General features: G+C 42.8%; 1 protein-coding gene across 1 annotated transcript in view; it reads left to right on the top strand.

The window, feature by feature from the left end:
• grip2b (glutamate receptor interacting protein 2b) overlaps positions 1-13,552 on the top strand; it is a 223,823-nt gene that overhangs the window by 52,901 nt on the left and 157,370 nt on the right. The window contains 1 exon segment of the mRNA XM_031825732.1: positions 12,990-13,125. Within this exon segment, the coding sequence (XP_031681592.1) occupies positions 12,990-13,125 (136 nt within the window).

The following is a 13,552-nucleotide window of genomic DNA, read 5'->3' as shown; positions in this document are numbered from 1 at the left end:
TCTGTTGTTTACCCTCCTGTAGCTTCCTACTCGGTTTATTGACCCTCCTGTAGCTTCCTGCTCTGTTGTTGACCCTCCTGTAGCTTCCTACTCGGTTTATTGACCCTCCTGTAGCTCCCTGCTCGGTTGTTGACCCTCGTGTAGCTTCCTGCTCTGTTGTTGACCCTCCTGTAGCTTCCTGCTCTGTTGTTGACCCTCCTGTAGCTTCCTGCTCGGTTGTTGACCCTCCTGTAGCTTCCTGCTCTGTTGTTGACCCTCCTGTAGCTTCCTACTCGGTTATTGAACCTCCTGTAGCTTCCTACTCTGTTGTTTACCCTCCTGTAGTGCACTGCTCTTCTGACCCCTGTTTGGTAGTTCTCTGCTCTGCTGTTGTCTGCTCTGCTCTTTGATGCCTGTTGTCTTAAACATTTCAAATAAGAGAAACACTATCAATACCACAATTTTAAATGAATTAGCTACATCATTCAGTGGCAATTTAGAATGTTAATCAATTTCAGTACTTCAGCATTGCCATTTTCACATCAACAATTTATATTTTCGAAAGAAATCCGGAGCTGCCTAAACACTGCCATTTTCCTTATGATTATGCTCCTCGTCTGAGTTGTCACTGGCCACTCTTCTTTAAAGCTCAGCTCTGTGGAGTGTACGGATTAAAGTGGTCCTATGGACAGATACTCCAATCTCCGCTTTGCAGCTCCTTCAGGGTTATCTTTGGTCTCTTTGTTGCCTCTCTGATGAATGCCCTCCTTGCCTGGTCTGTGAGTTTTGGTGGGCAACCCTCTCTTGGCAGGTTTGTTGTGGTGCCATATTCTTTACATTTTCTTTATTATGGATTTAATGGTGCTCCGTTGGATGTTCAAAATGTTCTACTATTTTTTTATAACCCAACCCTGATCTGTACTTCTCCAAAACGTTGTCCCTGACCTGTTTGGAGAGCTCTTTGGTCTTCTTTGGTCTTCACTACTTGCTTAGTGATTTTGAAGACTCTGGGGCCTTTCAGAACGGGTGTATATATGTATACTGAGATCATGTGACAGAGCATGTGACATTTAGATTGTGACTTCTGAAGGTAATTGGTTGCACCAGATCTTATTTAGGGGCTTCATAGCAAAGGTGAATACATATGCATGGACCACTTTTACATTAAAAAAATATATATTTAACAAATAATGTTTTTCATTTTACTTCACAAATTTGGACTATTTTGTGTAAAAATGCCAAGGGGGATGAATGCTTTTGCAATGCACTGTAGATGTTCAGTCTCCACTGTCCTCAGCTTTTCTCCACAGAACAAAGAAACAATATGTCATTTATAACCCCCCATCCTAACCTGGGGTTGACCAATCAGAAGTCCTTGCAGTACAACTGGGCCAATGGCCAAATAACAAGGATCCTGCTCCGGACTCAATGTCATCTACAAAATGGCTTCCAACACTCTACTCAGCAAACTGGATGCAGTCTATCACAGTGCCATCCGTTTCGTCACTAAAGCACCTTATACCACCCACCACTGCGACTTGTATGCTCTAGTCGGCTGGCCTTCGCTACATATTCGTCGCCAGACCCACTGGCTCCAGGTCATCTACAAGTCCATGCTAGGTAAAGCTCCGCCTTATCTCAGCTCACTGGTCACGATGGCAACACCCATCCGTAGCACGCGCTCCAGCAGGTGTATCTCACTGATCATCCCTAAAGCCAACACCTCATTTGGCCGCCTTTCGTTCCAGTACTCTGCTGCCTGTGACTGGAACGAATTGCAAAAATCGCTGAAGTTGGAGACTTTTATCTCCCTCACCAACTTCAAACATCAGCTATCTGAGCAGCTAACCAATCGCTGCAGCTGTACATAGTCTATTGGTAAATAGCCCACCCTTTTTCACCTACCTCATCCCCATACTGTTTTTATTTATTTACTTTTCTGCTCTTTTGCACACCAATATCTCTACCTGTACATGACCATCTGATCATTCATCACTCCAGTGTTAATCTGCAAAATTGTAATTATTTGCCTACCTCCTCATGCCTTTTGCACACATTGTATATAGACTCCCCCTTTGGTTTCTACTGTGTTATTGACTTGTTAATTGTTTACTCCATGTGTAACTCTTTGTTGTCTGCTCACACTGCTATGCTTTATCTTGGCCAGGTCGCAGTTGCAAATGAGAACTTGTTCTCAACTAGCCTACCTGGTTAAATAAAGGTGTTCTCAACTAGCCTACCTGGTTAAATAAAGGTGAAATAAAAAAATAAATAAAAAAATAACAGACCGTAGCACACGTAGCTCTGAGTTCAGGAGTGACATTCCAAAGATTCTAAACAGCTGTTGAACTGAAACCCAACTCCTATTTACATTGACAATTCCCTATTGCCTGTTAGTACTCTCATCCTCTCATCCTCTACGTTGTGTATTTATCTTCAAAATATTCTTACACTAGCAGTAACCTTGCTGATGACACGATAGCTAGTAGTTAGCTAGCAACTGCCACGCATATCTGATCAATCTGTTCAATTTAGCTAGCTACAGTACCTAGCCATTTCATTTGCACTTTCCCTCAAAACACAATATCAACAGCAGTTTTATATCTGAGAAATATTTGTCTTACTCCAGAAAGTTACAACATTACATTGATTAAAGTGCAACTTATCTCTGATCATATCTGGCAACTGTACTCAAACATGAACCAAAATCTCCTTAGAAAAGTGAAGATGCGTCCTTCTCTTCAAGAGCCATGGTGGAGATACAGGGTTTGACCGACTGCTTTGAGAGCCAATGGACTTAAGAGTTTTGATGAAAAGCTATTTTGAATACATTTCATTGGTCAATGGGCCTGAAACAGATGAATACAGAGGTAAAGGGCAACCAATAATATTGATTCATGTCAAAACATTTAAAAAACCAAATTTGGAGTTACCAGGATTTCATCAGACAGTGATGATATGGAATGTGGCACTTTGAACGCGCCACAGCTATAGCTTGTTTGTCTGTAATGGTACACCACAGCTATAGCTTGTTTGTCTGTAATGGTACACCACAGCTATAGCTTGTTTGTCTGTAATGGTACACCACAGCTATAGCTTGTTTGTCTGTAATGGTACACCACAGCTATAGCTTGTGGACATCTCAACTGTATTGCATGTCTGCAGAACGTAGTAACCGACCCAAAACATTTAATTCATGATTCAAAACCTAGTTATTGTGTCAGTAAATTGGCCAATGCCACCAAAATGTATTTCTTTTTGTCATTGTGTGAGCCGTACTGGTCAAAATGTTGTTGTTTTTTAATTCACCATGGCAGTCAACCCTGGAAATGTTTGTTATATACAAATGTCACTTTTGTTGTGTTTTTTTGTAGACACTGACTGCTCACTGAACTATACCAGAAGGTCGGTTTTGTCGAGCTGAACGCTATTGTGTTTCACACTGAGCTTTTTAGATACCGATTTCAACAGTAGGTAAAAGTTTCCTGGGAAAAGTCAATACTGTACAATACTGTAGTGCACAGAAAAATGATATGCACATTTGCATGTATATAGTACTTTTTTTTGGTCGAAATGTGTTACATGCAAGCAGAAAATACACATTTGCACATTTTCCTTTCTCATGATGCCATCTATTTTGTGAAGTGCACCAGTCCCTTCTGCAGCAAAGCACCCCCACAACATGATGCTGCCACCCCGTGCTTCACGGTTGGGATGGTGTCCTTCGGCTTGCAAGCCTCCCCCTTTTTCCTCCAAACATAATGATGGTCATTATCTCCAAACAGTTCTATTTTGTTTCATCAGACCAGAAGATGTTTCTCCAAAAATTATGATCTCTGTCCCCATGTGCAGTTGCAAACCGTAGTGTGACTTTTTTATGGCGGTTTTGGAGCAGTGGCTTCTTCCTTGCTGAGCAGCCTTTCAGGTTATGTAGATATATGACTCATTTGAATGTGGATATAGATACTTTTATACCTGTTTCCTCTAGCATCTTCACATGGTCCTTTGCTGTTGTTCTGGGATTGATTTGCACTTTTCGCACCAAAGTACGTTCATTTCTAGGAGACAGAACACGTCTCCTTCATGAGCGGTATGATGGCTGTGTGGTCCCATGGTGTTTATACTTGCATACTATTGTTTGTACAGATGAACATGGTACCTTCAGGCGTTTGGAAATTGCTCCCAAGGATGACCCAGACTTGTGGAGGTCTACGATTCTTTTTCTGACGTCTTGGCTGATTTCTTTAGATTTTCCCATGATGTCAAGCAAAGAGGCACTGAGTTTAAGGTAGGCCTTGAAATACATCCACAGGTACACCTCCAATTGACTCAAATTATGTCAATTAGCCTATCAGAAGCTTCTAAAGCCATGACATCATTCTCTGGAATTTTCCAAGCTGTTTAAAAGCACAGTCAATATAGTGTATGTAAACTTCTGACCCACTGGAATTGTGATACAGTGAATTATAACGACAGGGCCCTTATCGACCACTACCATTGCAGTCTGTGCGAGGATGTCCGTCGGGAGCTGGCCTGCAGGGATACCACCCTCACCTTCGACCAGCCGGTGGACCTGTCCATTCAGTTGGATAACCTGCTGGACACCCGCGGACGTCTAGAGAGGGCTCTGTCGGTTCCATCTTCCAGCACCACCGCTCCGGTGCCTATGGAGCTGGGAGGTGCTGCGCTCAGGGAGGCCGGAGGAGGGGCTTTCACGTGTATTGTCTGTGGCCACAGAGGTCACACTGCTGGTCAGTGCCGGGTTGGTTCCTCTAGGGGTCGAGGCAGCAGGCAGGGCACTCTGGCGTTGCCCCCCGGTGAGCCTGCACCACTCTCATCCAGAGCCCTCTGTTGTACACCTGTTTGTGCATGTTTACTTTGCTGAGTTTTCCCCGCATTCCCAGCATAAGGCGCTCGTCGATTCAGGTGCGGCTGGGAATTTTATCGACAGAGCATTCGCCCATAGGTTAGGGATCCCTATTGTTCCAGTGATTAGGCCTTTCCCAGTTCCCGCTCTGGACAGTCAACCACTAGGGTCCGGTAATTAGGGAAGCTACCATCCCCATGGGCATGGTGACGCAGGGGGGTCACGAGGAGAGAACCAGTCTCTTCCTCATTGACTCTCCTGCGTTTCCCATGGTACTAGGCCTTCCCTGGTTAGCTCGTCATGACCCTCACCATTTTATGGGAACAGAGGGCTCTCACAGGGTGGTCGTGAGAGTGCTCGGGGAGGTGTTTAGGGGTTTCCGTTGGTGCTACTACGGTGGAAAGTCCAGAACAGGTCTCCCCCTGAATATGCCGATTTGGCTCTCGCCTTCTCCAAAAAGAAGGCAACTCAGTCTTACCTCAGGTTTTCACCCCGAGAGTAATGGGCAGGTGGAGAGAGTTAACCAGGATGTGGGTAGGTTTCTGAGGTCTTATTGCCAGGACCGGCCGTGGGCGTGGGTGGCGTTTGTGCCCTGGGCAGAGATGGCTAGAACTCGCTCAGCCACTCCTGCACTAACCTGTCCCCCTTCCAGCATACTGGGGTATCAGCCGGTTCTGGCTCCTTGGCATCAGAGTCAGACCGAGGCTCCTGCGGTGGACAACTGGTTCCGGCCCGCTGAGGAGACCTGGGACGCCGCTCATGTACAACTTCAGCGCCCCGTGCTGCGCCAGAAAGCCAGCGCATACCGTCACCGCAGTGAGGCCGGGTCTGGCTCTCGACCCGAAACCTGCCCCTCCGCCTGCCCTGCCGGAAGCTGGGTCCGTAACCAAACAAGTGTTAAACAAATCAAAATATATTTTAGGTTTTAGATTCTTCAAAGTAGTCACCCTTTGCCTTGACAGCTTTGCACACTCCTAGCATTCTCTCAACTAGCTTCATGAGGTAGTCACCTGGAATGCATTTCAATTAACTTTTTAAAAGTTAATTTGTGGAATTTCTTTCCTTCTTAATGCGTTTGAGCCAATCAAGGTTGTGACAAGGTAGGTATAAAGAAGATAGCCCTATTTGGTAAAAGACCAAGTCCATATTATGGCAAGAACAGCTGAAATAAGCAAAGAGAAACAACATTCCATCATCACTTTAATAAGACATGAAGGTCAGTCAATGTGGACAATTTCAAGCTCTATGATGAAACTGGATCTCATGTGGACCGCCACAGGAAAGGAAGACCTCTGCTGCAGAGGATACGGAAGGTGCCCTTAATATTAGGAAGGTGTCCTTAATGTTTTGTACACTCAGTGTATATAACACTTTTCAAGATTCTCTAATCGTCCACCACCAATGTGTAGTCTAGTTTTAGTCTAGTTTTAGTCACAGCAATTTTAGTGACGATAATAGCATTATTTTATATTAAATAATGAATATATTAGTCTACCTCTAACTTCATGTGCACATTCAGGTAGCCACCCGAGCCATGGTCTGTTCTCTCCGCTTCCATCACTCAGATGCGGACCATCTGATTTTCTCCCAATAATAACCGTCAAGGGTATAAATATCAGTGGTTTCTTAGAAAGAGGAGAATTTGAGCTTATTGCTGTAGTCCTAATAATTCAAGAAATAGATTTAGTTTTTCTTTTTCAATAAAACATTTTTTAAAAGCAACCGCAACTCACATTTGTATGCGCAGCACGGATGAATGAATAATAGGGCACACGGGAAAATAGAGCTCCTGATGAGATTAAAGCAAACATAGCCTACATGAAAGTAAGAGAGAGTAAAAATGATTGTTTCTAGTTCAGTTCAGTTACCAGTGAAGTGTCCTGGCTTCAAAAGATGGAAGTGACACAAGAGGCTGCCTGAAAGATGTAAATTATGCCAATGATTGCATTAAATATTCTGTATGCATGCTTGTGATTGGACAAATTAACTGACCAATTAGGCCCACGTGGAATTCTCATCTTGTCACTTTTTCGTCCACTAAAATGAAAAAGTAATTTGTAATAGCTAGCGTTTTTTTCTAGGCCATCTCGTCTCGTTATCGTCATTCAGTCAGGAAAAATAATATTCTTCTTGTAGACAAAATGAACTCTGACCTTGGAAGCATTTAAAGGTTATATAGGTAAGGTTTCTAAGTAAATCATCACGTTACATTTCTACCTCAATCACATAACATTAATAATGAAGGAAGAAAAATCCATTAGCGAACTGTTGTGTCTGGGCTGCAACTCCCTGTTTTATGATTAGTTTGCATTCATGAGGTTGACAATAATAACAAATCATTCACACTACGACTCTTTCTCAAGTCCACAATAGTTTTTAGTGAATAAACTGTTAAATGTATTTCCTTTATGTGTTCTTGTTTAACCATTGACATGTTCTAGGTCATTTTTGAGACTTTAAGCAGCATCATGTACTGCTGGAATGTCTACTAATTGCATGTCCATCTTTTTGTGAGAAATTAAACTGGTCACTCAAAACATTTATAAAGTACAAATAGCTCACACTTCAGATGAGGCCACACAACAAGATTTAAACAAGGATTAGTTCATTATTAATAAGGACCTATATAATATTTATATACCTTATGAATGGAGTAATGATAATACAATTATGAATAAACTATTTACTAATCCATTACAAATAGTTTATTATAAAGTGCTACCAATAACAGTAGTGATTTTGCTAACAATCACACAAATGACTATATTTCACATTGTAAGAATGAGAATTGTTCCACTGATCAGACCAAATCATTTAAATAGATAATAAAATATCCCGAAGACAAGAATACACAAACCTGCTCCATACACCCTCACCGAATAATTTTTCGATATGTTGTCCCCACTCTAGAATGAAACTTACACGTTTGGGTTCACAATTGTCTGTTCCACACAATGATTTTTGTCATTACAAATCAGGTCTCCATACCAAACTTCCCTGCTAAAACATAGGTATCAGGTCTCCCTACCAAACTTCCCTGCTAAAACATAGGTATCAGGTCTCCCTACCAAACTTCCCTGCTAAAACATAGGTATCAGGTCTCCCTACCAAACTTCCCTGCTAAAACATAGGTATCAGGTCTCCCTACCAAACGTCCCTGCTAAAACATAGGTCAGCTTCCTTTTCATTGTCACAACCCCCTAGAGCAGGGCTACTCAATTACTATTGGAGAAGGTTCGGTCACGCAAAGTCCTAGATGGCAAAGGTCTGGATGGATAAGGGCATTTATCGGCATAGTAACGAACCCCCACATCTCGACCCAAGCGACCCCAAACTGTCGAAGCTGTCCACAGCTCTCTTGTTGGCAGAGAAAAGATGCTGCCATTTTAAAGTTAATTTCCTGCAATTCTCCTTATTTTGCCATGTCTTATGTGTTTTCATATGATACCTGAGTGACTCAACAAATTCAATGTGTGCCCCCTTGTGGCCGAGGGCCCTGGGCACGTAATCTGGCCATGATAACCAAGAGAGCTGGTTAGCCTAACCTAACCATCTAGCTAAGATGGCCAGTTGTTAATCAACTGGACATTTCTGACAGGTTATACATCTCTAAGGTCCGTCAGGGAATATCATAGAGGAAAAATGTCCATTGTCATGACTTGACTTAAACATCAATCTGAAGACTGTTATTTATCTAATTAACCAACTATGTTTAATTGATACCCAATGAAATTAATCATGTAACAATTAACTCATTAGGATCTGGGGCACCACGAGAGCGGTTCTTTAAAGAGTTACCATCTCCCGAATCATTTACCTATCACATCTATAAACAGTCAACGAATTAATCATAACCTCGTATCATATCATCATTCTGAACAGTCGTAACCTCCTTGCATCTGCAAAAACCCGAGCCTTACTCATGATTCAGTACTACACAAATTGGTTTAATTATTTATTTACTGTCTAATTAAGTGGGAACACAGGATAAAAATACACACTGCACCAGTTATTGTCTAGAGACATAATTTGCTGAAAACAGGTCCCTAGCAGAATGACAACAACATGGCTGCTTGTTAAAGAAGAGATGGAGAGGGAGAGAGAGAGGGAGAGAGAGAGGGACTGAGACACTTAACATTGGTACATTCCGAAACTACTCTCACCTACATTAACCATATACTTTGCAGACAAACCGCCGCCCACTTTGAGTAAGAAATCATGAATGTATTTACATGAAATGTCTGGGGTCGCCGTGGAGCTCTCACTGAACAGGGCCACCTTAGAAAGGGGGTTGGGCCTTTTCGCAGAACGCTTGTAAGGCTCTGATTGTCCAAAATGGTTCTGACAAGTCTTATACTGTTGTCCTTCTTTGTAGTTGTCCGGTATCCAGTGACTTGTCGTGTAGTCCTGAACCGAACTACAGAGTTTATTTTCCTTCCATTCACTCTTGATGATGCTTCGTTGAAGGTAGGCTAGCCAGCCTTATCGATGGTTTCCCATTGGGGTGATGAGAGTAGCGTAATACGATGGTTTGAGCAGAGTAGCAGAATGGTCCTTCTTAAATTTGCTTTCGAAGATACTTTACTTAGGACAGCTAATCAGCCATACCAGGGATTGTCCGGGAGATGAGTTTATGGTCTCTATCTCATGTTGAGATTCAGAGTTCAAACCACTTTAAACGTGCAGCTGTAGCTTCACATCTTTCTGGTCTGGTATGTACTCTCTTAACCCATCATTTATACATTGTGCAGGAAAGTGGCAGTTCTGGCAGGCTGACATGCTCTGTGACCTCACTCAGGGCGGTAACTACTCACTGTGCAAAGTCCATGGTTAACAATTATCTCTTATAGCTTCTCAAATCACATCCTTCTCTTAACAAAAACACTTTCCTATTTTTTCATATTACATGCAAAACACATGTAATGTGGAAACTTCATACATGTAGTGGGTATAATTTCCAAGTTACAGTATTTCCTTTATTAAATGTTTAATGACATCACAAACTCGCGAACTAAATTACATTAGTGTTCTATAGATCACCTCTGACCATTCCCCATGTTCTAAGTTGGAAATATTGTTCCAGTATTCGCTTTTGAACATGTCAGAGTTTCAGTGGGAAAGGTCTGTTGAAAGAAAGAACATTCCTTTGGGTGGATATTGAGAGCGCAAGCCTGGATCTTCTCCTTTGATTTACAACAGGACGTGAGTTTTTAACCCCCCGCTACTTTAAATCAAATCAAATTGTATTTGTCACATGCGCCGAATACAACAGGTATTTCGCCTTACAGTGAAATTCTTACTCACAAGCGCTTAACGAGGGGAGTAATTCAACTGTGGATTAAATCGACATTTGTACATGCTGTTAAAACCCCAGGAAGTGTAGCTGCTGCCTTGGCAACAGCTAATGGGGGATCCGTAATAAATACAAATACGAAGGGCTGTATACTGCAATAGGGACGTGAGTAACAGCAACTTAATGTTTTGACAACACTGTACATAAAACAACTGTGATGCTCTTTTTAACGTTTTATAAACTCAGCAGAGAAAGCATGTTGACTTGGGATTCTTTAGGGTTGTTTGGAGTAGGTCTACCTGTTTGGGGTTGTTTGGAGTAGGTCTACCTGTTTAGGGTTGTTTGGAGTAGGTCTACCTGTTTGGGGTTGTTTGGAGTAGGTCTACCTGTTTATGGTTGTTTGGAGTAGGTCTACCTGTTTGAGGTTGTTTGGAGTAGGTCTACCTGTTTGGGGTTGTTTGGAGTAGGTCTACCTGTTTGGGGTTGTTTGGAGTAGGTCTACCTGTTTATGGTTGTTTGGAGTAGGTCTACCTGTTTGGGGTTGTTTGGAGTAGATCTACCTGTTTAGTGTTGTTTGGAGTAGGTCTACCTGTTTAGTGTTGTAGGTCTACCTGTTTAGGATTGTTTGGAGTAGGTCTACCTGTTTGGGGTTGTTTGGAGTAGGTCTACCTGTTTGGGGTTGTTTGGAGTAGGTCTACCTGTTTGGGGTTGTTTGGAGTAGGTCTACCTGTTTAGTGTTGTTTGGAGTAGGTCTACCTGTTTAGTGTTGTAGGTCTACCTGTTTAGGATTGTTTGGAGTAGATCTACCTGTTTAGTGTTGTTTGGAGTAGGTCTACCTGTTTAGTGTTGTAGGTCTACCTGTTTAGGATTGTTTGGAGTAGATCTACCTGTTTAGTGTTGTTTGGAGTAGGTCTACCTGTTTAGTGTTGTAGGTCTACCTGTTTAGGGTTGTTTGGCGTAGGTCTACCTGTTTGGGGTTGTTTGGAGTAGGTCTACCTGTTTATGGTTGTTTGGAGTAGGTCTACCTGTTTGGGGTTGTTTGGAGTAGGTCGACCTGTTTAGTGTTGTTTGGAGCAGGTCTACCTGTTTAGTGTTGTAGGTCTACCTGTTTAGGGTTGTTTGGAGTAGATCTACCAGTTTAGTGTTTTTTGGAGTAGGTCTACCTGTTTACTGTTGTAGGTCTACCTGTTTAGTGTTGTTTAGAGTAGGTCTACCTGTTTGGGGTTGTTTGGAGTAGGTCTACCTGTTTAGTGTTGTTTGGAGTAGGTCTACCTGTTTAGTGTTGTAGGTCTACCTGTTTAGGATTGTTTGGAGTAGATCTACCTGTTTAGTGTTGTTTGGAGTAGGTCTACCTGTTTAGTGTTGTAGGTCTACCTGTTTAGGATTGTTTGGAGTAGATCTACCTGTTTAGTGTTGTTTGGAGTAGGTCTACCTGTTTAGTGTTGTAGGTCTACCTGTTTAGGGTTGTTTGGCGTAGGTCTACCTGTTTGGGGTTGTTTGGAGTAGGTCTACCTGTTTATGGTTGTTTGGAGTAGGTCTACCTGTTTGGGGTTGTTTGGAGTAGGTCGACCTGTTTAGTGTTGTTTGGAGTAGGTCTACCTGTTTAGGGTTGTTTGGAGTAGATCTACCTGTTTAGTGTTTTTTGGAGTAGGTCTACCTGTTTACTGTTGTAGGTCTACCTGTTTAGTGTTGTTTAGAGTAGGTCTACCTGTTTGGGGTTGTTTGGAGTAGGTCTACCTGTTTGGAGTTGTTTGGGGTGATTAGTAGCACCTGGTCACAACGTTTGTTTCACTTTAAATGACTATTATGCATCTGGCGCTCTTACTTGACTGACACCTAGTGAACAAAACAGACAACACACCAATTACATCCTGAGGACTCCTTGTGAACAAAACAGACAACACACCAATTACATCCTGAGGACTCCTAGTGAACAAAACAGACAACACACCAATTACATCCTGAGGACGTGTCTCCTTGTGAACAAAACAGACAACACACCAATTACATCCTGAGGACGAGTCTCCTAGTGAACAAAACAGACAACACACCAATTACATCCTGAGGACGAGACTCCTAGTGAACAAAACAGACAACACACCAATTACATCCTGAGGACTCCTAGTGAACAAAACAGACAACACACCAATTACATCCTGAGGACGAGACTCCTAGTGAACAAAACAGACAACTCCGCTTTTGTATCACGTTCTTAGGCTGGTTCCTCTCAACATCTATTTCTTTAAACCAGAGGACCTTAATCATGGTCCTGGGGACCCAAAAATGTATCACGCTTTGGGTCCCCAGGATCAGGATGAAGAACCACTGCTCTACACCTATCCAAAGGCTGTGGGCTTTTACGTTTAAGGCCACACATAAGAGAAGAACAGATGATGCACTATATCTCTTGTGTACCATGCATTGTGAATACCCATGAGTTACATATGTCATATTCACTAAAGGTTCAGTGTGACTCTTGGGCCAAACGAGAAGCAGATTGCAGAGAAAGATTGTGTTGGAGACGGTCTGGAAAAACTCCTTTTCCAAGTCATTAGAGCAACAGTACATGCTGAGAAAGCTCACTAAGCTAATATATAGCCGTTAAAACCTTGGTTGTGTTTATGGGTAGAAGAGCTGATATATACTAACCAGATGTTACCTCAGTGGTTCCTGTGGTTCTATGGCCAATTCTGATTGTTTGTCCAATTATGGGAAACAGCTGATCAGAATTTGTCAGCCTGTATAAACGCAGCCTAAGTGTCCTTGTGGTTGTGAAGGCTTGGTTACTATAACATCCATACTATTATTGACTGTGTCTGTGTGTGCTGTGTGTGTTTGTGTTTGGGGTAGAAGATCTGCGGGGTGTGACGATAGTAGAGCTGATTAAGAAGGAAGGCAGCACCTTGGGCCTCACCATCTCCGGAGGAACAGACAAGGACGGAAAGCCCCGCGTCTCCAACCTACGACCAGGAGGACTGGCTGCCAGGTGAGATCTCACTTTTGTGAACAATGAGGTATTTACTTTTTTTGTGTGAAAGTATTCCATGAGGGTATGAGACAGGCAAGCAAGCAAGCACATCAAGATAGAAGAGAGAGAGAGGTCAACTCTGACTTGAGCTTTCATCGACCGGAACACACAGGAGAGAGAGGGAGCTTTCATCGACCGGAACACACAGGAGAGAGAGGGAGCTTTCATCGACCGGAACACACAGGAGAGAGAGGGAGCTTTCTTCGACCGGAACACACAGGAGAGAGAGGGAGCTTTCATCGACCGGAACACACAGGAGAGAGAGGGAGCTTTCATCGACCGGAACACACAGGAGAGAGAGGGAGCTTTCATCGACCGGAACACACAGGAGAGAGGGAGCTTTCATCGACCGGAACACACAGGAGAGAGAGGTCAACCCTGCCAT

The sequence above is a fragment of the Oncorhynchus kisutch genome, linkage group LG5, assembly GCF_002021735.2.
Source record: "Oncorhynchus kisutch isolate 150728-3 linkage group LG5, Okis_V2, whole genome shotgun sequence".
Lineage (NCBI taxonomy): Eukaryota > Metazoa > Chordata > Actinopteri > Salmoniformes > Salmonidae > Oncorhynchus > Oncorhynchus kisutch.
The sequence above is the reverse complement of the archived record's forward strand: the minus strand, read 5'-3'. Positions and strand labels throughout refer to the sequence as shown.